Below are 23208 nucleotides of genomic sequence, written 5' to 3' on the forward strand. Positions count from 1 at the left end.
TGCGGGCACTATGGTCACCATTAGTCATGCAGCTGTGAACGTCGTCGCTGATACACGCGTACCAGAAATGAATATGCCTTTTTCACTCCAGTAACTTGACGCTGCATCGGCGACCTGCAGGCGTTCGTCGTCACCGGAACCAGGTGGCATCACGTACGCGGCCCTTGGTCACCTGGTACATGTGCCACATGGTCAACTGCTCAGTTACTACAATCAATCTTGGCGCGAGTGTCGTTCGGCAACGATGGAAACTGAGCCGCGTGATCCCTATTCTGAAATCTGAAAAGTCTCCGCTCGACTTGTAGTCCTATCATTCGGTAGCACTTTCAAGCTGCATAGGAGAAATTATGGAAGGGCTTGTCCTTGTTCGCCTAGAATGGCATCTCGAATGGTTCAACATATATACTGAAGCCATGGCGGGCTTTCGGCAAGGGAGCTCTCCTATTAACAGCGTCATCGCGAGAGCAAAAAAGCCTAAAGCGCATATCAGTAGCGTTCTTTCTGGATGTCAAAGGTGCAACGATAATGTTGCCCATGAAGCAATTTCTAAGCGAGCTGTGGGACGTATGCGTTGGCGGTCACATGTATCGGTGTACACTTAAGTACACCGATACATGTACATAAACATACATAAAGGCCATAAAGGCCTCTCACTTAAGTGAGAGGCCTTTATTCTTGGAGATTGAGGATAACCCAACTTTGGAAGACTACATCCATCGAGGAGTCCCGCAGGCGGGAGAGTTGAGTCCCGTATTGTTTAACCTACCCATCACAGGACTTGCTGAATGCTTACTGCGGACAGTTCACCTTTTCAAATACATCTGTAGAATTTGCATCTGGGCCTCTGCAGTGACTGGACCTACGGTGTGGGCTAGGCTCCTGTGCGCTGCAACTATGACTATGTCCTATCTCCAAGCACAAAGCTTCAGTGTGTCGACTGCAAAATACGTGTTAGTCACTTTTACATTGAAGCCAATGTCTTCTTATGTCGCTTTTATCAATGGTCAAACTGTCTTATGTTAAAACGCGCCGCTTCCTTGGCGTCGTCATGGGCCGCAACCTCTCATGGAGCCCACACTGCATCTATTTGAAGAAGAAGCGTTCTGGTATCGCTCAGGTGTTGGAATTCCACTCTAGGGTAACTTGAGGCGCACCTCTGCATTCCATGTTGCACCTGTACAGAGCACTGTTCTTGGTACTTCTGCATAATAGTCAGCCAGAACACATGCCAGAGCAACATGCATACATTGGGGAGCATACAGGGTCAAGCTTTACGCACGTGTCTCGGTTTACTTCGACGTGCCTGCAGATCAGCAACAATCGCCAATGACATAGATCGTCTGCTTCCAATTCGCGTGGCAGTTGACTTGTTAAGAGGGCATAATTGTTCGCGATCTCCCAGAAATATCCGACCATAACTTCGCTTCCCTGTTAGCACAGCGCCTCTAAGCAGCGTTTTTGCGTCTGATCAACGCTCCCCACGAGATTATGCCACCGGCTTATAGACCGCCGCAGAGACCTCCATGTCTCCTTTGGTTTCTTCGACAGTCTCAAATATACCCGCCTGTTCCAGGAATTAGCCAAAATACAAATTCGTATGCGCCTCTGAAGCAGGTAACACTGCTCTTATTGCATGAAATATACGGAGACGACATCATATATATTTATATACATATAATGGCTAGACCACGCCTTCAAGCATAGCGTCCGCTTTTGTCATTCTAGCAAAACGGGTAAAAATGAAAGTCATGGCATCACACATGCCGACATCCATGGCGGTTTAACTCGTGGCTTTCCGCACCGCTGTAAACGATGTCTATGACCAACAAGCAGGGAAATGGGTCGTCTTATGTGACTCAAAAGCCGCTCTTCAGATATTCAAATCTATTCTACGTCACAATACATATGAATATATTATATCTAAAACAATACAGAGAAACCATCACGCTCAAGAAAAAGGGCACGATGTCATCTTTCAGTGGCTTCTGGGTCATGGTGGAATTGTCGGTAACGACCTCGCTGACAAGGCTGCACAGTCAGCAGGAGGCACTCATAGTTAAAAAAAATTCCACTCACAAGGGCTGACGCTGCTAGATAACGTCCTTTGATGCTTGCACAGCGACACAATCTTTCTGGAACTCTGCAAGCGCATCTAACTGCCCCTTGGTACCCTGAACCATTTTGCTACCGCTTCAAGTGCCAACTAGCCTCTCCTTCGGGGATGCAACACTGCTGTACGACCAGTGGCTAGGTGTGGCATTTCCTAACGCATATTCTTTCCGTATTGGAATGTTCAATACACCAGTGTGCGATACATGTGCTTCTGAAGAAACCATCGGTGATATGTTGTGCGCTTGGGCTCATTACGGCGTCCAGCGCAGATCGTTACAGACCGCACTAAGCCGACTGGACTTTAGCAAAACATTTTAGGAGCCCAAATTTGCGGACGCTGGTAATATCCGTCGATGGCGCAGAAAGCTTTTCGTGAGCTACTGCAATTTTTTAGGAGCACCGGGAGGGGAGGGGGGGAGTGATTTTTACAAGAAAAGGAAGATAAAGTACAGCGCCGTAACTTGGCTCTCGCGAGAAAGTTCCTTAACAATGTTTCACGGGGAATGTGCCTCAGTGTTCGACTGTAGAGTACTGATGTGTGTCCTGCTGTGTGCGCGAAATACTCATTTTCTCTTTTCCTCTCTCTATTCCTGGCTTCCTTTCCACCAGTGTAGGGTAGCGAACGGCACGCTCGTCTGGTTGACCTCCCTGCCTTTCCTCTCTGTTTTCTCTCTCTTTCTATCTCTGATATGAGACATGAAAGAAAGCGGCGAGGGGGAATACCAGGTCGCATTGTAGGAAATCGATGCTGTAAAACCCAATAAGAGCTGTAACACACAAACAAAAAAATAAGAAATTGCTTTATATAGAATTTTACCGGCTGCCTCAAACAACAATTTACACAAATTCACGAAAAAAAAGAAACACGCGAAGCTATTGCTGTGAGTTGCTCGTATCCAACGTTACTGGCACGGATAATGTCGTCCCACCTTAATCACTTGCACGTATAAATTCTCTTGCATTTATTCAGGTAGCTTCTAGATGCATCTGCGTCTCATGGATAGATTTGTAATGTCAAGATTACGCCGAATACGCTGCGGTTTCATATGATACTTTCTGCATACGCTTTCCCTACAAGCTTGAATACAAAGACACGTGGGACAAAACCTACCATTTCACTGAATTCAATATCCAATATTTTAAATTTTCTTGTATTGTTGGCGTTCTTATTGCAAAAGTATGGCGTTGAACGCTGAATGGCATGTAATACGCAGCTATAAAGCCGGGCGCATCCTGATAAACAAAGTGATTATTGCACTTCGGTAAAATGGTCAAAACTGACACTGAAGATTCATGGTGCAAGTCATGCCCGGCTCTTCAGGTAATGCGGCCAAAGGGTGCAATACTGCGTCTTGCCACATGTTTAGCATTCCTGTGGGTGTCTGTGTATGCGTGTGCATCTATGCATGTACGTTTGTCTGTGTGCGTCTGTTTGCATGCATGTTTGTGTGCGCTTGCCTGCATGCGCGTGTGTGTCTGCATGCACGCACTTGTGCTTGTGTGCACGCGCGCTTTTGTGCATGTGTTTGTGCGCGCGCGTTCAATATGGTAAAAATATTAGAGACCAGAAATCGCGTTTTACGAGTGCGCGCCGCTCCTCCGATGACAATTTCCACAGTATAAATAAGATCCACTCAAAAATAAACCGCGATGCCCTCTCCTGTGTCGTTCAGTGTTCTTTTTTTTTACTTTAGTTCTGCTGTCTAAGGTCGCCTAAGTTTTCGAACTATTCCGTGCAAGAAATAATTCATTGCAGAGAAATTTGCAAGTATCCCATTAAATATTTTGTTACTTGCACTTGTGCAGCACGACACAGTGATGGACGCCTACCGGCTGGAAGCGCTCAAAGCTATCCTCCCGAAAGGCACGCCTCCAGACAAGCTTGGCCCGACCGTGTGCGAGATCACCATGCTGCCGCTGGACGGCACGAACGAGGTCGTCAAGAGAAAGGCAATCGTAAGTCGAGTTCGTAGCACTGCCTTCGTGCAGTAAGTGCTCGTGCTCGTCTGCAATAAGAATGCTTGCCAAACGCACCCCAGCCCATTCTTATTCTGATTATTTCACTCTCATGATCCGGATCTGCGGTAACTATCTGCCCTAAGTAGATGTGTCCTTATCACTACCAGCGTCTCGCTACCTATCGTAAACTGCTGTTCTCTTCCGAGAATGTTAATCATTACTTTAGTTTTTCGCATATTAATTTTAGGTCCACCCTTCTGCTTTGCCTGTCCAGGGCAGTGAGCATGCATTGCAACTGGCCCCCTGAGTTGCTAAGCAAGGCAATATCATCAGCGAATCGCAAGTTACTAAGGTATTTTCCATTAACTCTTATCCCGAATTCTTTCCAATCCAGGTGTCTGAATACCTCCTGTAAACACGCTGTGAATAGCATCGGAGAGATCGTATCTCCCTGTCTGACGCCCTTCTTTATTGGGATTTTGTTGCTTTCTTTGTGGAGGACTACGGTGGCTGTGGAGCCGCTATACATATCTTCCAGTATCTTTACATATGGCTCGTCTACACCCTGATTCCGTAATGCCTCCATGACTGCTGAGGTTTCGACAGAATCAAACGCTTTCTCGTAATCAATGAAATCTATATATAAGGGCTGATCATCTTCCCCACATTTCTCTATCACCTGATTGATAGTGTGAACATGGTATATTCTTGAGCAGCCTTTACGGAATTCTGCCTGGTCCTTTGGTTGACAGAAGTCTAAGGTGTTGCTGATTCTATTTGCAATTACCTTAGTAAATACTTTGTAGGCAACGGACAGTAAGCTCATCGGTTTATAATTTTCAAGTCCTTGGTGTCCCCTTTCTTATGAATCACATTACGTTGGCGTTCTTACAAGATTCCTGCACGCCCGAAGTCATGAGGCATTGCGTATACAGGGTGGCCAGTTTTTCTAGAACAATCTGCCCCCCACCCTTCAACAAATCTGCGGTTACCTGATCCTCCCCAGCTGCCTTACCCCTTTGCATAGCTCCTAAGGCTTTCTTTACTTCTTGCGGCGTTACTTGTGGGATGTCAAATTCCTCTAGAATATTCTCTCTCTCTTCAGTTAGCGTCGTGGGTGTCACTGGTACTGTATATATCTCTATAGAACTCCTCAGCCACTTGAACTATCTCATCCATATTAGTAATGATATTGCCGGCTTTGTCTCTTAGCGCATACACCTGATTATTGGTTATTCCTAGTTTCATCTTCCCTGCTTCTAGGCTTCCTCCGTTCCTGCGAGCATGTTCAATTCTGTCCATATTATACTTCCTTATGTCAGCTGTCTTATGCTTGTTGATTAACTTGGAAAGTTCTGTCAGTTCTATTCTAGCTGTAGGGTTAGAGGCTTTCATACATTGGCGTTTCTTATTCAGATCTTTCGCCTCTTGCGATAGCTTACTGGTCTCCTGTCTAACGGCATTACCACCGACTTCTATTGCACACCCCTTAATGATGCCCGTAAGATTGTCGTTCATTGCTTCAACACTGAGGTCCTCTTCCTGAGTTAAAGCCGAATACCTGTTCTGTAGTTTGATCCGGAATTTCTTTATTTTCTCTCTTACCGCTAACTCATTGATCGGCTTCTTATGTACCAGTTTCTTCCGTTGCCTCCTCAAGTCTGGGCTGATTCGAGTTCTTACCATCCTATGGTCACTGCAGCGCACCTTGCTGAGCACATCCACATCTTGTATGATGCCAGGGTCAGCGCAGAGTATAAAGTCTATTTCATTTCTAGTCTCGCCATTCGGACTCCTCCACGTCCACTTTCGGCTTTCCCGCTTGCGGGAGAAGATGTTCATTATCCGCATATTATTCTGTTCTGCAAACTCTACTAATAATTATCCCCTGCTATTCTTAGTTCCTATGCCATATTCCCCCACTGCCTTGTCTCCAGCCTGCTTCTTGCCTACCTTGACATTGAAGTCGCCCATCAGTATAGGGTATTTTGTTTTGACCGACGATTCCACGTCTTCATAGAAGCTTTCGACTTCCTGGTACCCGCCGTGGTTGCTCAGTGGCTATGGTGTTGGGCTGCTAAGCACGAGGTCGCGGGATCGAATCCCGGCCACGGCGGCCGCATTTCGATGGGGGCGAAATGCGAAAACACCCGTGTGCTTAGATTTAGGTGCACGTTAAAGAACCCCAGGTGGTCAAAATTTCCGGAGTCCTCCACTACGGCGTGCCTCATAATCAGAAAGTGGTTTTGGCACGTAAAAACCCCAAATATTATTATTATTACTTCCTGGTCATCATGACTGGATGTAGGGCGTAGACATGTACGACCTTCAATTTGTACCTCTTATTAAGTTTTACAACAAGACCTGCCACTCTATCGTTAATGCTATAGAATTCCTGGATGTTACCAGCTATATCCCTATTAATCAGGAATCCGAATCCTAGTTCTCGTCTCTCCGCTAAGCCCCGGTAGCACAGGACGTGCCCACTTTTTAACACAGTATATGCTTCTTTTTTTCTTTTTTTTTTCGAAAGTAGTCTTATTAGGGTTATTATAATTACACGACGGTATTTCGCCCTCGTCAGCAGTAGACCTTGAGATAGTTACTCTGGCGGCTAGATTCCCACGATATGCGTGCCGCCCTCGCACCTGTTTAAGCTTTTCCTAGACGCTAGAGCTATACTACTATGTCCGCGCAACCTTGAGCGATCGGAAAGCGCGTTTTCCCCTTTCGACCGGCGGAGAAGGGAGGCTTCGTTCCGGCCACGGAGCCCTCCACGTCTCAGTAAGGTGCCTGGTGGTGGTCTCGTGCGGACGATGCCCTCTCGGTGAGCGCATATTTGCAGCCTCGTCTTTTAAGAGGTTCAATACTTACAAGCATTTGTCTCGCAAACCATATTTATTTCAAGGGAATTTTCCATGTCTCAATAATTTCTCTCGTCGTATTCGAGTGCTGCTTGCCGTGTTATAGTTTGTTAACGAAGCTTTCCCTCAAGTCTAAATATTTTAAGGCAGTTTTCCTAGTCTCTAAAGCCGCTCGAGCTCGCTCTTCTCCTCGGGCGGCCATTTTTTCAAGAAATCATGCCTTCCAACCACTCGGCCAAAAGCATAAAGCGACTAGCGAAAATCGACTGTCGCGAACATCATCAGTCCCTTTCCACGTAAGTATGAGGCTCGGAGCAGGAGCTATGGCGCTTGAAAGTAACCTGTGGCCTGACGAACCAACCGACTGAGCTATCTTTCCGGGCAACATCCAAGGGTCACGAGTTAAAATCAGCTGTTATGTTCCTTTTTTTATCCCTTTGTTTCTTTTTTTTTCTTTCTTTTTAATGTCTTTTCCTTCATGGTATCACTGTACGGGAACCCTCCTAAATATATATATATATATATATATATATATATATATATATCATAAATAGCAGGTTCTCTAGCCCAGTGCCATCCGTGCGGTATAACCGAGCTCAGGTTGGTCCACCTTGACTGATCAAATAGGGCACCACTGTAGGTTAAATGAGGCGTACAACTCCTGCGGGACCCGCCGTGGTTGCTCAGTGGCTATGGTGTTAGACTGCTGAGCACGAGGTCGCGGGATCGGATCCCGGCCACGGCGACCGCGTTTCGATGGGGGCGAAATGCGAAAACACCCATGTACTTAGAATTAGGTGCACGTGAAAGAACCCCAGTCCTCCACTGCGGCGTGCCTCATAATCAGAAAGTGGTTTTGTCGCGTAAAACCTCATAATTTAATTTTTTTATTTAACTCCTGCGGGGATGGTAGAGTATCCGTATCCCGTGCAAGAGGACCGTGATTCAAATCCCGGTGCCGTGCCATTCTCCACCGGAAAATACAAAAAAAAACCGTGTGTTGAGAAAATTGCACAAACAGGCCTGGAGTGCGGCCTGATCCCGGTGACCAGAACCGGTAACACACTTTCACCAGAGCAGGATTGGCCACCCTGGTGCAGTATTTGGCCACAACCTCCTTTATGAATACAACAATCAAACCCCGGCCCTCAGTCCCCAGCAGCCGCGAAGCAACTGACCACGGCGGCGGTCAGATCTGTGACGCTGCAGAGGGTGCTAAGAATACCTGGCTCCGGACAGGCCGCCATTGGAATCTGAACCTGGCAACGTTTAACGTTAGAACGTTATCTAGTGAGGCGAGTCTAGCAGTGTTATTGGAAAAATTAGAGGGTAGTAAATGGGATATAATAAGGCTCAGTGAGGTTAGGAGGACAAAAGAAGCATATACAGTGCTAAAAAGCGGGCATGTACTGTGCTACCGGGTCTTAGCGGAGAGACGAGAACTAGGAGTCGGATTCCTGATTAATATGGAAATAGCTGGTAACATACAGGTATTCTATAGCATTAACGAGAGGGTGGCAGGTCTTGTTGTGAAGCTTAATAAGAGGTACAAATTGAAGGTGGTACAAGTCTATGCCCCTACATGCAGTCATGATGACCAGGAAGTCGAAAGCTTTTATGAAGACGTGGAATCGGCATTGGGTAAAGTCAAAACAAAATACACTATACTGATGGGCGACTTCAATGCCAGGGTAGGCAAGAAGCAGGCTGGAGACAAGTCAGTGGGGGAATATGGCATAGGCTCTAGGAATAGCAGAGGAGAGTTATTAGTAGAGTTTGCAGAACAGAATAATATGCGGATAATGAATATCTTCTTCCGCAAGCGGGTTAGCCGAAAGTGCACGTGGAGGAGCCCGAATGGTGAGACTAGAATTGAAATCGACTTCATACGCTGCGCGAACCCTGGCATCATACAAGATGTAGACGTGCTCGGCAAGGTACGCTGCAGTGACCATAGGATGGTAAGAACTCGAATTAGCCTAGACTCGAGGAGGGAACGGAAGAAACTGGTACACAAGAAGCCAATCAATGAGTTAGCGGTAAGAGGGAAAATAGAGGAATTCCAGATCATGCTACTGAACAGGTATTCGGCTTTAACTCAGGAAGAGGACCTTAGTGTTGAAGCAATGAACGACAATCTTGTGGGCATCATTAAGTAGTGTGCAATGGAAGTCGGTGGTAACTCCGTTAGGGAGGATACCAGTAAACTATTGCAGGAGACGAAAGATCTGATCAAGAAACGCCAATGTATGAAAGCCTCTAACCCTACAGCTAGAATAGAACTGGCAGAACTTTCCAAGTTATTCAACAAGCGTAAGACAGCTGACATAAGGAAGTATTATATGGATAGAACTGAACATGCTCTCAGCAACGGAGGAAGCCTAAAAGCAGGGAAGACGAAACTAGGAATAGGCAAGAATCGGATGTATGCGTAAGAGACAAAGCCGGTAATATCATTACTAATATGAGTGAGATAGTTCAAGTGGCTGAGGAGTTCTATAGAGATTTATACAGTACCAGTGGCACCCACGACGATAATGGAAGAGAGAATAGTCTAGAGGAATTCGAAATCCCAAAGGTAACGCCGAAAGAAGTAAAGAAAGCCTTGGGAGATAGGCAAAGGGGGAAGGCAGCTGGGGAGGATCAGGTAACAGCAGATTTGTTGAAGGATGGTGGACAGATTGTTCTAGAGAAACTGGCCACCCTGTATACGCAATGCCTCATGACCTCGAGCGTACCGGAATCTTGGAAGAACGCTAACATAATCCTAATCAATAAGAAGGGGGACGCCAAAGACTTGAAAAATTATAGACCGATCAGCTTACTGTCCGTTGCCTACAAAGTATTTACTAAGGTAATCGCAAATAGAATCAGGAACACCTTAGACTTCTGTCAACCAAAAGGCCAGGCAGGATTCCGTAAAGGCTACTCAACAATAGACCATATTCACACTATCAATGAAGTGATGGAGAAATGTGCAGAATATAACCAACCCTTATATATAGCTTTCATTGATTACGAGAAAGCGTTTGATTCAGTCGAAACCTCAGCAGTCATGGAGGCATTACGGAATCAGGGTGTAGATGAGCCATATGTAAAAATACTGGAAGATATCTATAGCGGCTCCACAGCCACCGTAGTCCTCCACAAAGAAAGCAACAAAATCCCAATAAAGAAAGGCGTCAGACAGGGAGATACGATGTCTCCAATGCTATTCACAGCATGTGTACACGAGGTATTCAGAGGCCTGGAGTGGGAAAAATTGGGGATAAAAGTTGATGGAGAATACCTTAGCAACTTGCGATTCGCTGATGATATTGCCTTGCTTAGTAACTCAGGAGACCAATTGCAATGCATGCTCACTGACCTGGAGAGGCAGTGAGCATCCACGTACCGTTGCGAGAACCATACGACGTTACCTTCAAGATCCTCAAGCGCGACCCTGTGTATTTTTCACTCTTTTAATTAACAGAAGACGAGAGACTGTTTCCGCTGGTCGTTAGAAGCCAGCCTACCTTGAAGTTGTCAACGCCATCGCATCTACCCAGCTCACATTAGGTCTCTCACCCCCTGGAATCCAATTTCTGACCGACTCTCCACTCAAGAACCATCTACACGACCACACACATGAGTTGCTCAGAAGCTATGACTCCCTCGCTCTGGGGGGGGGGGGGGGGGGTAGTGTAGTGGGCAGCGGGCTGCCACATTGCCGATGACGACGAAGTGAGTTTGGGTAACGCTGGCACGCGAACAATGTTAAGAAAAGTTCCTCGATTGTGTTTCCATTGAATGTACCAGTCAATATCTCTCTCCAATACTGTCAGGAAATAATTCTAAAAGTTGTTATTTTCAAATGTCTAGGTGTAATATACGATGTAAAACTGAGCTGGAGAAATTACATTGATCAAGTTAAATTTTGGGCAGCACGCTCTGTTTGCATGCCAAGGAAACTTGGCTGACATCACTCTCGAGAGTGAACTCTCGAGGGAAACTGTAATAATGATTTATCGCATGTACGCTCTACCGATACTAGAATTTCGGTGTGTCCTATTCTCTGATGGGCCAGCATACAAGATTAATTCCGGTTTATTCTAGAGCGGGAGGCTCTTCGGAATGGTTTTCGTTTAGCCAAATTTCTTGCTAACGATGTTTTATATCAAGGAGCACGACCTCCTACTCTACTCTGCCGATTCCGCATTCTAACAGTAAAAACGTATTTAGATGTTTATGAATCTTCTTTGAGACGAGCACAATTTGTATTTATTTGTAAAAATGAAGGAATTTTTTGATGAGCATTGGTCCCGCTTGCATAGACCTCAGGTTCTTTTCTTGCACAAGCTCAGCTAGATCCACTAAACCTTAATGTACGAAAGTTAATTTGGCCAGGTAAGCCCTTGCCTGATATAAACATTGAACTTGATTATATACGTCGATGAAATGCCAGACTCCTGCCCACTACATATTTAAAAGGCATGCTACGAGATCATTGAACGCAATTGGGAATACCCCATGAGATCGCGACTGATGCGTCAGTGAGTGAGGAGAAAGCGGGGGGGGGGGGGTATTTTCTCCGAGTCACTATCCTGGTCATATACATTACGTCTTCCAGATTTTACACCCATATTTCTGGCTAAACTATCAGCCATTATCTTAGCACTTCGAAAATATCCTTCAAATTATTCAACAGTGGTTATAGTGACTGATTAACTATCAGTATGCGCATCATTTACTTCATCGTCAGACGTCCCCTACTGCAGCCAATACATTGAAATCATTAATCCTTTCAAACATAAGCCTGGTGCAGTTGGTATGGCTTTCAGGTCCTCATGGTATACTCCTAATGAAATGGCAGACACAATTGCGCAGGTGTTTCTTGATGGAGCAGTTATGTTCGTTATGCCTACTTCGGCTAATGACACTGCGGCTAGGCAAAGTCAGTCAGTCAGGAACTTTATTGAAGTCCTGAGGAGTTTCAATCCGTTGGAGATCCCACGCGGGGAACTCCTCCGGCAGAAACCGTAGGCGACACCCAAGTCGGGACGGGAACGTGGTGACGCTCCGCCAGTTCTTGGGCCCTCTGGACGGCCTTGAGTTGGAGTTTGAGGTCCGGGCTTTTGAGGGCTTCTTCCCATTCGGGCTCACTGGAGAGAGGGCCCTTTGGTAACGCGGTACATTGCCATAGCATGTGCGAGAGTGAGCAATAAAGTTCTGGGCAGTCTGGGCAATTTGCCGAGATTTCTGAGTTATAGTGACTTAGAAGGCCTCGTGTCGGATACGAGTCCGTTTGTAGCATTCGAAACGCGGCCGCCTGCGCGCGTTCGAGTTTGGCGTGTGGGGGCGGGAATTTGGTTCTGCCTTTCCGATAGTGGGAGGTGATCTCATGGTAAGTGAGCAGCGGGTCATTAAACTGAATGTCCAGCCCCTCGTAGGCCGTGGGACCGTCGCGGCGGGCAAGTTCTCGCGCACGGTCGTGGGCCGTTTCGTTGAGGTTAGCTTTTTGCGGGTGAATGTCTTTCCCATGTGAGCGGGGAACCAGGAGAGGCACCGTTTGCTCTCCTTTGAGCTCGCTAGTAGTATACGCGCTGCTTCTTTAGATACGTTGCCGCATTCGTAGGCCCGAATTGCGGCACGCGAGTCCGTGAAGACATAAGTAAATGTGGGGTCTGCCATGGCAATGGCTATGGCTATTTGTTCCGCTTTAGCGGTGGTGCTCGTTTTAACCGATGCGGATGATCGTAGCGTTCCGTTGCCGTCCACGACCGCTATTGCGAAAGTGGATGTGCTGCCGTACTGGGCCGCGTCCACAAATGCGGTGGCTTCACGATCCGCGTCGATGCGGTCGAGAATCGCGCGGGCGCGGGCCCGGCGCCTACCCACGTTGTGTTGTGGGTGGACGTTTCTGGGAAACGGTGAGACTTTGTATTTGTCTCTAATTTCGCTCGGTAGGGTAACCGCGTGCTCGAGATAGGGAGACGGGGAGACATTGGCGTCATTTAGGATTAGCCTACCGGCTTTGGACGAGGATAGGCGGAGTATTTGCGCCATAGTCTGAGCCTCGATCACTTCGTCGATGTTGTTGTGCATACCTAGCTGGTCAACCTTTGCTGTACTTGCTCTTTGTGGAATTCCCAAGACCTGTTTGACGTTTAGTACAAAGACACTTTGTTTTAAGAATCGGTTAGGGACGAGCTCGATTAGGATCGCCTCGATGCGACTGTTTTTTGGTGGGACGTCGTGAACGATGTGCGCGAGCTTTCTACTAACGAGCGTGGCGATGCCTCTCCTGGCGTCCCCTTGTCTTTTTGAGACGGTGCAGTACCCTGAGAGCGTGAGGGTTTCGCATAGGGTTTCCTGTAATAGTATTACGTGAAGTCTTTGGGGTTGAATTTTGAGGTACTGTTGCAGCGAGGATTTGCGTTTCGCGTAGCTAGCGCAATTCCACTGCCAAATTTCTAAAGTATCCCGTGTCGTGTTAGCCATGATGGTTTTGTGAGGAATTTATTGGCGCCGAAGGCTGCGTAGTCGTGTCCATTTGTTGTGGCTGGCTAGCTTTGTTTTTAATTTTTATGGCGACTTTGTTTTCGACAACCTCTACACGATTTGCTAGGGTACGAATACTTTGTAGGTTCTCTCGCGTGAGGCGCAGAATTTCATCTAGGGTGTCTTGCGGTACATTACACTCTTCTTCCGTCTCTGGGAGCGGAGGTGGTTTGCGTTTCGCTGTGCTTACTTTTACATTTGTCTCCTGGGGTGGTGCTTGTTTGGGGGATTTAAGGTTTTGAATCTCCTGTTTCGCGTCATTAAGCTGCGCTGTAAGCACTTGTAGGGTCGCTAGGAGACCCGCTAGTTCCTGTTGTAGGGCTGTGACTATCTCGCTCTCATGCTCGGGCAATGAAGACCGCGTTACCTGTTTCATAGATGAGGCGTCCTGTTGCTGCTGCTGGTGGTGTTTCCCTCGCACTCGGTCGGCCCACGTCAGTTCGGTGTGGCCGGCTAGGCAAAGAAAATTTTATCTTTTCCAAGATTCTACAAAACTGAAAATCGAAACGTCGCAATTTATTCGTTTGCTCTTTTTATGGAGCAACAAAAGGTCTCCCACAGGAAATTTAGAAATCGCCATAACAAACATAACATAACAGGAGCCTCATCTGCGTAGCCATTTTCGACTATCTCTGTGACACAAGAAGGCACCAAAAACTACAAAATTTGCTGTTCCAAAATAATTACAAATTTTTATATTTATGTATCTGCCAGGTAAATCTATTTCCTTATTATCATAAACGTTATACTTCGCCCTCATTTACTTTTTCGTTTAAGTTTCGCTCTCTCCCATTACCTTAGCATTTGACTGCCGGCTTGGTCAATCTCCCGTAGTGGGTAAGCGCCATAAGGAGGAATAAGCAAAATGTCCCGGAGCGCCGCTTACGCGCGGATTACTAGCAGACACTAGCTTAATAAACGATATTCATTCTGGCTCTTGTGTTCCTTCAAGCTCTTTGTCCCGGATATCGCGAAACTAACCTCCAGCATAAATGCTGCTCGTCAAAATTAGGTCCTACTTCAGCACACTTAAGAAATGCTTGTTCTGACAGACGCCACTCTAGTAAAATAAAGGACATAAGGAATTTCAATGAACGCTTCAAAGAAAAGTACGCTTAGATATCTTTTTAGTTACCGGTTTCGAGGGAAGCAATTTATTGCAGTCACAGAAAGAGCGGCCGACTCCAAAAGGGAGGCGCTGTTGAGCTAGAGACACAGATTCTTTAGCAAGAAATAAAACGAAGATACATCTTTTTTTACAGTCGCTGTTTCCATCGACGTAACTGACTGAATTTCTGCAGATTTATTTTATTTAGGAAAAAGAAGATTACTAGTAAATTATTCAAGAAGGCAGTGTCTCCTTCAGTACGTATAACGTTTCCAAGTATAGAACAAGATTCACAGTTACGGCGAAGCGTATTTCACCCTTCCAACAACATGTATCTTTTCTAGGTGACCACATGCATGGAGAAAGAACTCGAAACAAAGGGCCTTGACACAGTAAGTATTTCTTGCTGTCGTTTACTTCATGTTCCTCTTTGCCTTTACCCCTTCCGTTGTGTATAGTAGCAAAACGTATGTTCCCGGATATTTACATCTTGTTAACCTCCCTACGTTTTCCTGCATGCCTTCCTCTCTTTCTCTTTCTCTCAGCACAGGCTTGCCCCTCCATAAATTTGCTCAAGTTCTACGTTGGTTGCTAAGAAAATGAGATGACGTAATATTAACGACAGCAGTCTTCTTTATTTTCAACTATGTTAACGCAGCTGACAAAAAACAGACGTGTGGCTAAGCCCTACCTGTATTTCTTTATTTTATGGGAAGGAAGGGGATGGCGATATTTCTTGCACGAAACTCATCTGAGAAAAGTCATTTTGCATAAATTGAACGTGGCACTTTGAAGAAACAAAGTCGCATGTGCTCTGACAGGGAGTACCAAAGCTATCCTCGCAAAAGTTGCTGGCTTCGCGAGTCACAGCAAAGAATCCACTGCCTATGGAATCGGTTTGGTTGCGCTTTAAATTGTCTCATCTCAAGAAAATCGATGGATGCATACATTGGCCGCCTGACTTCCACCTCTCTCACAACTAAAGGACGCCAACAAAGATGCAGTGTCATTGCCTTTCCGAAAGAAAACAATGGCCAAAGTCATGATTACCATAATTATGATTACTGTTCGACAAGAAATGGCAAAAGAAAAAGAAAGAAAGAGGCGCCAAATATTTCTCAAGGCAATCGGGGCAGTATCAGGAGTAAAAGATTGAATGAAGCTGGCTGCCGAACATGGCCTGTGTAGAAGTTGTGGTAAACTTTCTGTCCGTTAGATTTATGCTCAGCGACAAGCCGAGAATGCGGTACCGGGTGCTCTCAAAAAGCGTGATGCATCGGCAAGAGTGCGCTGAACTGGGCTGGTTGGTGCAGCCTTATAAGGTAAACAGACAGCGCTTCAGACAGGATGAAGTAAAGGCGACTTAGTAAAGGCACAGCGCTGGCTAACAACTAGTGTTTACTGCACTCGAACGGCCTTATATAAAAGCGAGGAAATGCCCAGAGAGAAAGACAACGTCAGAACGTCGACCAAACACGCCGGTGCATCAATGATTGTATGCGCGAGCGTGCGTACTCGGTCAGCGGCTTAGTTGCCAGTCACTTAACTGAACATTGTAAAAAATGTGGTTTCAATCAATTATTGAAAAGTGCTCGTTTTTAGGACGCTAAAGAGAACAATGTCCCCATGAGATAAGCGAATAATTTACGACATACCAACACTGCTCATTCTTTTGTTAGCGTTCTTTACCATATCTTCGCACTGCAGTGACCTAAGATTCTACAGAATGCGTGGCTGCCTGCCTACAATAGCCGCTTTTTCGTTTCGTATCGCGTCTTTTTCAAGACCCTGACGAAGGCAGGTGCCCCTGCCGAAACGTCGGCTCCGGCCTGACAAATCTCATTCACCCACTGTTGATAACTTGAAGTAATAATATTTCAGTGATCATCTGTCTTGCACGATAACGGTACTAAGCCTACTATGGTAACCGGCTCATACTAATCCGCCTCCTCTCCCGTTTGAGAATGAGCTACGCGTACAACTGAACGATGCTAAGGAAAGAAGGTAATTGCTGCCCTGACGAGGACAAATACCCTTGCCGAAAAGTTGGAACTAGCAACATTCTTTGTTCTATCATTGTTAACTACGGTAACCTTTACTCGTGAATGCTTGGGTAAAGCTAAGCACTTAGTCTTTTTTACGGGGTGCACAAACACACTTTGATAACATAGTCCTCCACCGGTTCTCTTGTTTATTTATTTTTTGTGCGCGTAGCTCTTCGATAAACGTTTTTGTCAACACGGCGTGTCTTTTGCAAGGGAAGTATACTGCATACTCCAACTAACGAAGGTTAGCTACTGTGGACGGGCGGCTTGGCACTCAGACTTCTGCACCTTTGGCGCTACTTGCATGCGATTGTTAGTGGATACAAGGGTGTGCAAGTGATTGAGCTCTGTGTCCAACCAAATGGAACGTGCTTCCTGCGTATTTGCGCCGTCCCCTTTTCCGGCATTGTAGCGTTCATTTTATGCTCATTAACGACAGTGCTTCGATTCCAGTCCAAATGCATTTCGTGTGGCCGCTCACATTAAATACAATTTCGCAAATGGCTCTAAGCATTCTATTTTTATTAATTTATTTCATTTCGGCCTCGAAGCCTGGCCTGGACATCAAGGCCATCCAAGCGAAGTGCCTCAAGTGCGCTTTCCCGAAGCTGTCCGAAGCCGACGCGGTGGCACGCTACAAGGACGTGGTAAAGAACTTCGAGAACTACGAAGAAAACGCGGTGCGCGTCAATTCAGAGGTAAGCGACGTTGCAGATTTGGCACTTCCACTTACAATTATGCATGTGACGCTGGACATCTAACACATATGTGTCGGTCGCCTGACCTGTAGTGGCTCCGATTGACATGAACCACATCTGCTGCACGAGACAGTGCTCGCCGCTGCAGGACTCTGCCATTATATGCTGAAGCCCTAAATGAAATGCCCTCACTGGACAGTTCACCCTATAAAGAATTTATCTATCGCTGACGCTGACACGAATGAAAAGCAGCGTGAACGAGTGGTGAGGGTCATTTTGTCATGGCGGCTTTGAGGTGCAAGCGAGACGACAGTAATGAGGCGAATTTCGCTTGCGCGAACCTGTAATGTTATGAGCGCAAGAAACGGCTCTCAAAAGTGACGGAGATCTCAGTGAAATCGTGCGGTTTTGGTGGGGGCTGCGCCGTTTCCTTACGTTGCTGACGTTCCAGTGCCACGTTGTCTTGGCACTCAAATGAGTACATTCACATATAAAGCAATTTAATGTAGGTTACTTCGGCGATATTGGCGCTTCCAGGTGGAGCCAGCTACTCATTTTCACCTACAATAACAGTCTGGAAGGAATGCAACTCCCGCAACATGGTTTGGCTGCCACGCTGTTGTCACTCGTTTTGTAGATGATTGTCTAACGTGTGTCTCCAGGTGCATGGTAAAATATGTCAAGAATTAAAAAAAAATTATTCACCTGCTTTCATCATAAAGCTCAATATTGATTTCCTGCTGGGGTCATTTAAAGAAAGAACACTTGATTAGCTTAAGGTGAGTGGCAGGTAGTAAAAGCCAGTTCAACGAAGGTGAGGTAGCTATGCATGGTGTGTGAAAGTCCGCGAAAGTGGAGGAGTGATCATAGAAAGCTTGGGAGATGGCGAAAACATCGTACCTTTCTGGCATCCAAACCTTACGCCATGACCTTACCGAGGAATGTAGATTAAAAATTATATCTTAAAGCTAGCTAGGCTACGGGGAAATAATCAGCAACATAAGCCTACAAAAGTGAAACAATGTTCAAACAAATGAATTTTGCCGATCCGTAAAAGGAAAAGTCGTGAAACAAAAATGACCGTGTCCTGGCACAAAGGACATTAGACACAACATGGTTAGAGAAGCCGAATTAAAGTACAATGTCCCAGATGACTTTACCCGTTGGATAACGGACAACTACTGCGCAAAATAAGTGTCGCAGTGCCTGCATCGGGCAGCGCTGAAGGCATTTATTTTACGCCTCTTCTCATTTTTTAACATTTGCCCCGCTTCAAGTCCACCAAATTAACACAATAAAAAACTTAAAGATCTACAGCGTGATTCTTCAAAAGCGGAAATCGCGACGCTCTGCCTCTTAGGCGAATTGCAACATTCTTTTGAGGAAGGTGAGAAAGTTAAAGGCGTCTGTAGACAACGTGAAAGTAATTAGCGTGCAGGGGCAATGCATAATGTAAAAGCTGAAAAGGATGACGCACAAAGACGAAGAAGGCACTGGGACAAACGCTCACTCGCAACTAAGTATTAATGACAGAAAACAAGGTAACAAACTCACATTACTCTCACAAAAGGCCGCTATCTCGCTGCGTTTTCCGGCCTTGTTTGTCGTCCGTTTGCGCTGTTACGTCATGCAGTTTCGCCATCTAGCCCAACTTTTTATCTTAAGTCAGTGGTAAACTGCACACTCCACGGATGGTTAGGATACACAAAGGTCTGTGCTTGAAGAAGACTTTAGACCGTGGTTGACATTCTGCAACATGGCGGCTGGTTATTACAACGAATCCCGCCTCATAGCAGGGAGCCAAGATTGGTCTCTGCGGTGCAGCAGAGGGAGTTGCGACGCAAGGAACAACTTAGTAGCTTTAGCACTCTGTTGCATGATTTTCCATGTGAATCTCGGTTTGGGCAAAGTCTCATTTTCAGCAGCCGCGGCGTCCTTATAGAAAGGGTGATAGGCGCGTTCACCGGCTCATAAGCTTTATGAGAAAAGGAAGAAAGCCTTGTCACGTGTCTGCTTTCACTCGGCGATCTTAATTACAACCGAGATAATGAATACAGCTCACTGCTTCTCAGTCTGCATAAGCGCTCGAAAAAACATAGAAAGAAAAAAGGCCGCCCTTTTTCTGAGCCCGTATTAAGTCGAAATCCATGCGTAGTCGTACACACGCCGTCATAGTTACACAATGCGCAATGGTGCAACACAAAATAACCAGGTCAAAGCACTAAGACCACGAATCCGATTGGACTAGCGGCCTAAGGACACGCTTAGCACCGTGCTACGAAAGTTTGCCGCCACAATAGCTTTAGCAGGAAATGCACTCCCTGAAAATATCGCGCCAGAGTTACGGGTCTCCACTACGCTACTACGTGTAGTCCTTAATTTTGTTTCGCCTCTCCGGAAGAAACGTTTGTTACCTGATGTACAGTGATCTTAACGCACTCCCCAAAAAGTACGCTTCCCTGGCTATTTCTTTTTTTTAACGCATGGAAGCTCAAACAAGTTCGGTGTAAAATCCCATAAAACTGTCAAGAATAAAGAAAGCTCTATATTTATAACAGCGACTGCGGCAATTAGGTATCTTTTCTAAATTCCGTGGTTTCAGTGCGAAAACCCCTATTTGATTATGAGGTACGCCGTAGTTGGCGACTCCTGAATAATTGTGACCACCAGAAGTCTTTAACGTGCCCCAACCGCACGCGTGACACAGCCATTTTTTTTTTTTTGCATTTCGCCCCAGTCGAAAAGCTGCTGCCGCGACCGGGATTCGATCCCGCGACCTCGTGCTTAGCAGCGCAACACCATAGCTGCTAAGCCACCGCGGCTGGTAAAGCATCTTTTCAAAGCGGTATCGAGGATATGTGATAAGATTGTGGTGAATATAGAGCTGAAAAAGAAAAAGAAACTGATTTAGCGGAGCGCCTCGAAGAGTGCTGACATTGACTGGAGAGCTGCATCAATGTCGATGGCCAATACGTGGGAATATAATAAAATGTATGCCCTTTTGGATTAAACAAAAACAGAAGTTATTTCGGAAGTTTCAAATAAGTTTCCGGGCTTTTGGAACTGCACTCAGTCACGACATCGCTAGGCGATTATATAATTTAGATTTCACTTTCACCTGTACACACTGCTAATGAACCACATTATGTACACGTACTGTGCTGATGCTGTCACTGCAAATGAAAACGTTGAAAATCTGGAATAGGGAAAATCGAATTGTCCTACGTGCTGCTATCTAGACATGCTTCCTTTGTTTTGAAGGAAAACAAGTTTGAGAATGGTCGCCACTTGGCTAACTTAAAGGAATGAACAGTTTTCTCTCAACTCCGCGCCTTTTTTTACAGCTCAAGGCTGCCATGCGCTTCATGCTAGACGAAGGTCCGGTAAGTGCTACACGTTCACGCTCAATCATAGCCAGTTTCGGGCGCTAAGTATGACTAAGTAAAACCCGCTTCTGGGTGCTTCCGCGGAAACAGCGCGAGGGAGTTTTGCATTTTGTCAATATCCTATTCACGTCTGCTTTATTCATCAGTCTCATAAGTATTCCGAGTGATAAAACTAAGAAACGTCCACGCGAATTGAATGGTAAAGACCTCGTAAACTGTAGCACGTGAAAAAAAAAGGGGGGGGGGGGCGAGTATTATTGTCGTGGCGTGGCTTAGGTGAGTTGATTAAGCTAGAAAATACGAGTTAGGCAGAGGGATTTCATTGCAATAGCATTTATATGGACACTCCTAGGGAATCTTTGCCGTCGTCGTCGCCGTGAGTTCCCTTACACATTTAAGTAAATGTATACTATATGTCATTCTGTGCTATACATGACATGCGGTATAAGGGGGTTGTAATGCCACACAATTCTATAACTAAATTTGGCCCCACAGGCCTTACATTCCTCAAAATGATGAGGATGGAACTCCACAAATAGGTGTCATGAAACAATACACCCATCAGCGCATATATTTTATCTTAAATGTAGTAGGGACAATAATCATCTGTTCTGTAAAGAAATAAAGTGTTCCATTCTATTCTCAGACTTTAGGTAGCTTCATTGGTGCGGCGGTGTACAACTTCCAGGATCAGCCCGGAATAAGCATTTGAAACATACTCGATACGGAAAAATGGTGGTAAAGTCGCTAATGGTAAAGTCTAGTTGTCATAGTTGCAACTTCCATTAGGCTTTGTGCATCACTCTTTCCCCGCAGACTAAAGAGATGAACGATGCCGCCCGCACCGCCTGTCTAAAAACCATGGCTCCAGGTGTCACTTCCGACAAGTACATGTCGCACGTCGTCAGCTTGTTCAAGAAGGGAGACCTCGAGACCAAAAAAAAGGTACGTCTGGCATTTTCCAGTCTCCGCATATAAGTAAGTAGTGGTGGTGATATTACAAGCCGCGTTATCCTTGTAATACTTTCATCGATTACCATATGTGTCCGTAGAAGCGGACACAATGGTACAGGTCAATATATATAAGGGCGTCCACCCATACTACTTGCTAAGGAAGCTTCAAGTTAACTGCACGGGCAGCGTACAAGTGAAGCGAAGCTGCGCTGTCGCTCGCATGTAAACGCAGTTTGTGGTTACGGCGCCAAAACATTCTTTTTTCGTCAATCCACCAACCATGGAGCTTGCACCGACAGGATGGCAAGCAGACCCTGATCAGCCGACGCTGTGCGGTAGGGCATAACTCGAAGGGCATATGGCCTTCCTATTGGTTAATAATTCGTGTAGCTTCCACAGTGCTGTAAGGAACTACTCAGACAGAGTATAGGAAACACTACAGAATGTTCTATTAAGATATATTCTATCCTATGTGCGTGCTTGCGTGTGTGTGTGTGCCTGTGATACGCTTGGTAGTTTTGCAGTTGCATGTCTTTTCTTCCTTGCCTGTTAGCGATGATTATTGCCCATTTAATACAACATCTGCTAAATGAAGTGCGCCTGAAGCGCCAAATTTTATTATTGTACTTTCATTTCATCAAACATGTCATTGGTTATCCTCTACAGTGATTACCGCTTCAGGTCATGCAATGCTACCTAAGGTTGCGTTCACTCGTATTTGTACATTCTTACACTTATCATACTTGACTTATCCAGCACTTGCACCTGAAACCTAACTTTCGTTTTTCACTTTGCAGATTGATGCCTGCACGTATAAGAACTCGCTCAAGGGAAAGGTGCGTACCATAATGAGTAAGTACTGTAGAGATAGCAAGCGAGGACCACTGAGCGGGAAACAGCTTCTTGGGCAACTTTGACGTAATAAGTACTGATTTGACACCAGTGCGAGAGAAAGTCACAAAATGTTTTTAACCAAGATAAGGGTCGCAGTACATTGTCAATGACGCGAAGACGGAGCCTTTAGGGATCACCGTGTGACTTCTCAACATTCGTTAATACTGCTTACGTGTATGCGTTTGTTGGCAGAACAATCATTTGAACACGTTGCCCCGTCACAAGAATTGCTTTTCGAAAACCCCACATTTCCAAAAGACACGCTTTTGCCTCTGTGGTAACTTGGACTTCTGCGTTTAAAATGCTTTTAGACTCTGCGTAGACGAAAATTATTAGGAGATGCGTTTTTCTCAGCATTTCTACTCCAGAAAGAGGCCGATTCCAGAAGGCCTGACATTAGTTGAGAAAAAGAGTACAGCCGCAAGTCTGCGGGCTTGTCGGTACTCGTTCCCCAGAAATGATTAAAAAAGCATCTGCGTAGTTCCAGCAGAAAATGTAGAAATTAAATAGAATTAAATAGACATCAACTCTTGATGACGTCCGTAGCGCCGTTCATGATCGGCTAACGATAATGAAGAGATAATTCATTTGAAATCAACAAAAAAAATACAATTTGGCACTTTGTGATTTATTTTTCTACTGACGAAC

General features: G+C 45.7%; 1 protein-coding gene across 1 annotated transcript in view; it reads left to right on the top strand.

Moving 5' to 3' along the window:
- The window catches only part of LOC135910808 (uncharacterized), a 54881-nt gene that overhangs the window by 11883 nt on the left and 19790 nt on the right, over positions 1 to 23208 (top strand). The window contains exons 3-8 of the mRNA XM_065442929.2: positions 3919 to 4068; positions 14928 to 14975; positions 17180 to 17326; positions 20671 to 20709; positions 21529 to 21657; positions 22464 to 22502. Coding sequence (XP_065299001.1) covers positions 3919 to 4068; positions 14928 to 14975; positions 17180 to 17326; positions 20671 to 20709; positions 21529 to 21657; positions 22464 to 22502 — 552 coding nt within the window. The remainder of the gene's footprint in view (positions 1 to 3918; positions 4069 to 14927; positions 14976 to 17179; positions 17327 to 20670; positions 20710 to 21528; positions 21658 to 22463; positions 22503 to 23208) is intronic.

This window comes from Dermacentor albipictus, chromosome 5 (genome assembly GCF_038994185.2).
Source record: "Dermacentor albipictus isolate Rhodes 1998 colony chromosome 5, USDA_Dalb.pri_finalv2, whole genome shotgun sequence".
Taxonomy (NCBI): Eukaryota; Metazoa; Arthropoda; class Arachnida; order Ixodida; family Ixodidae; genus Dermacentor; species Dermacentor albipictus.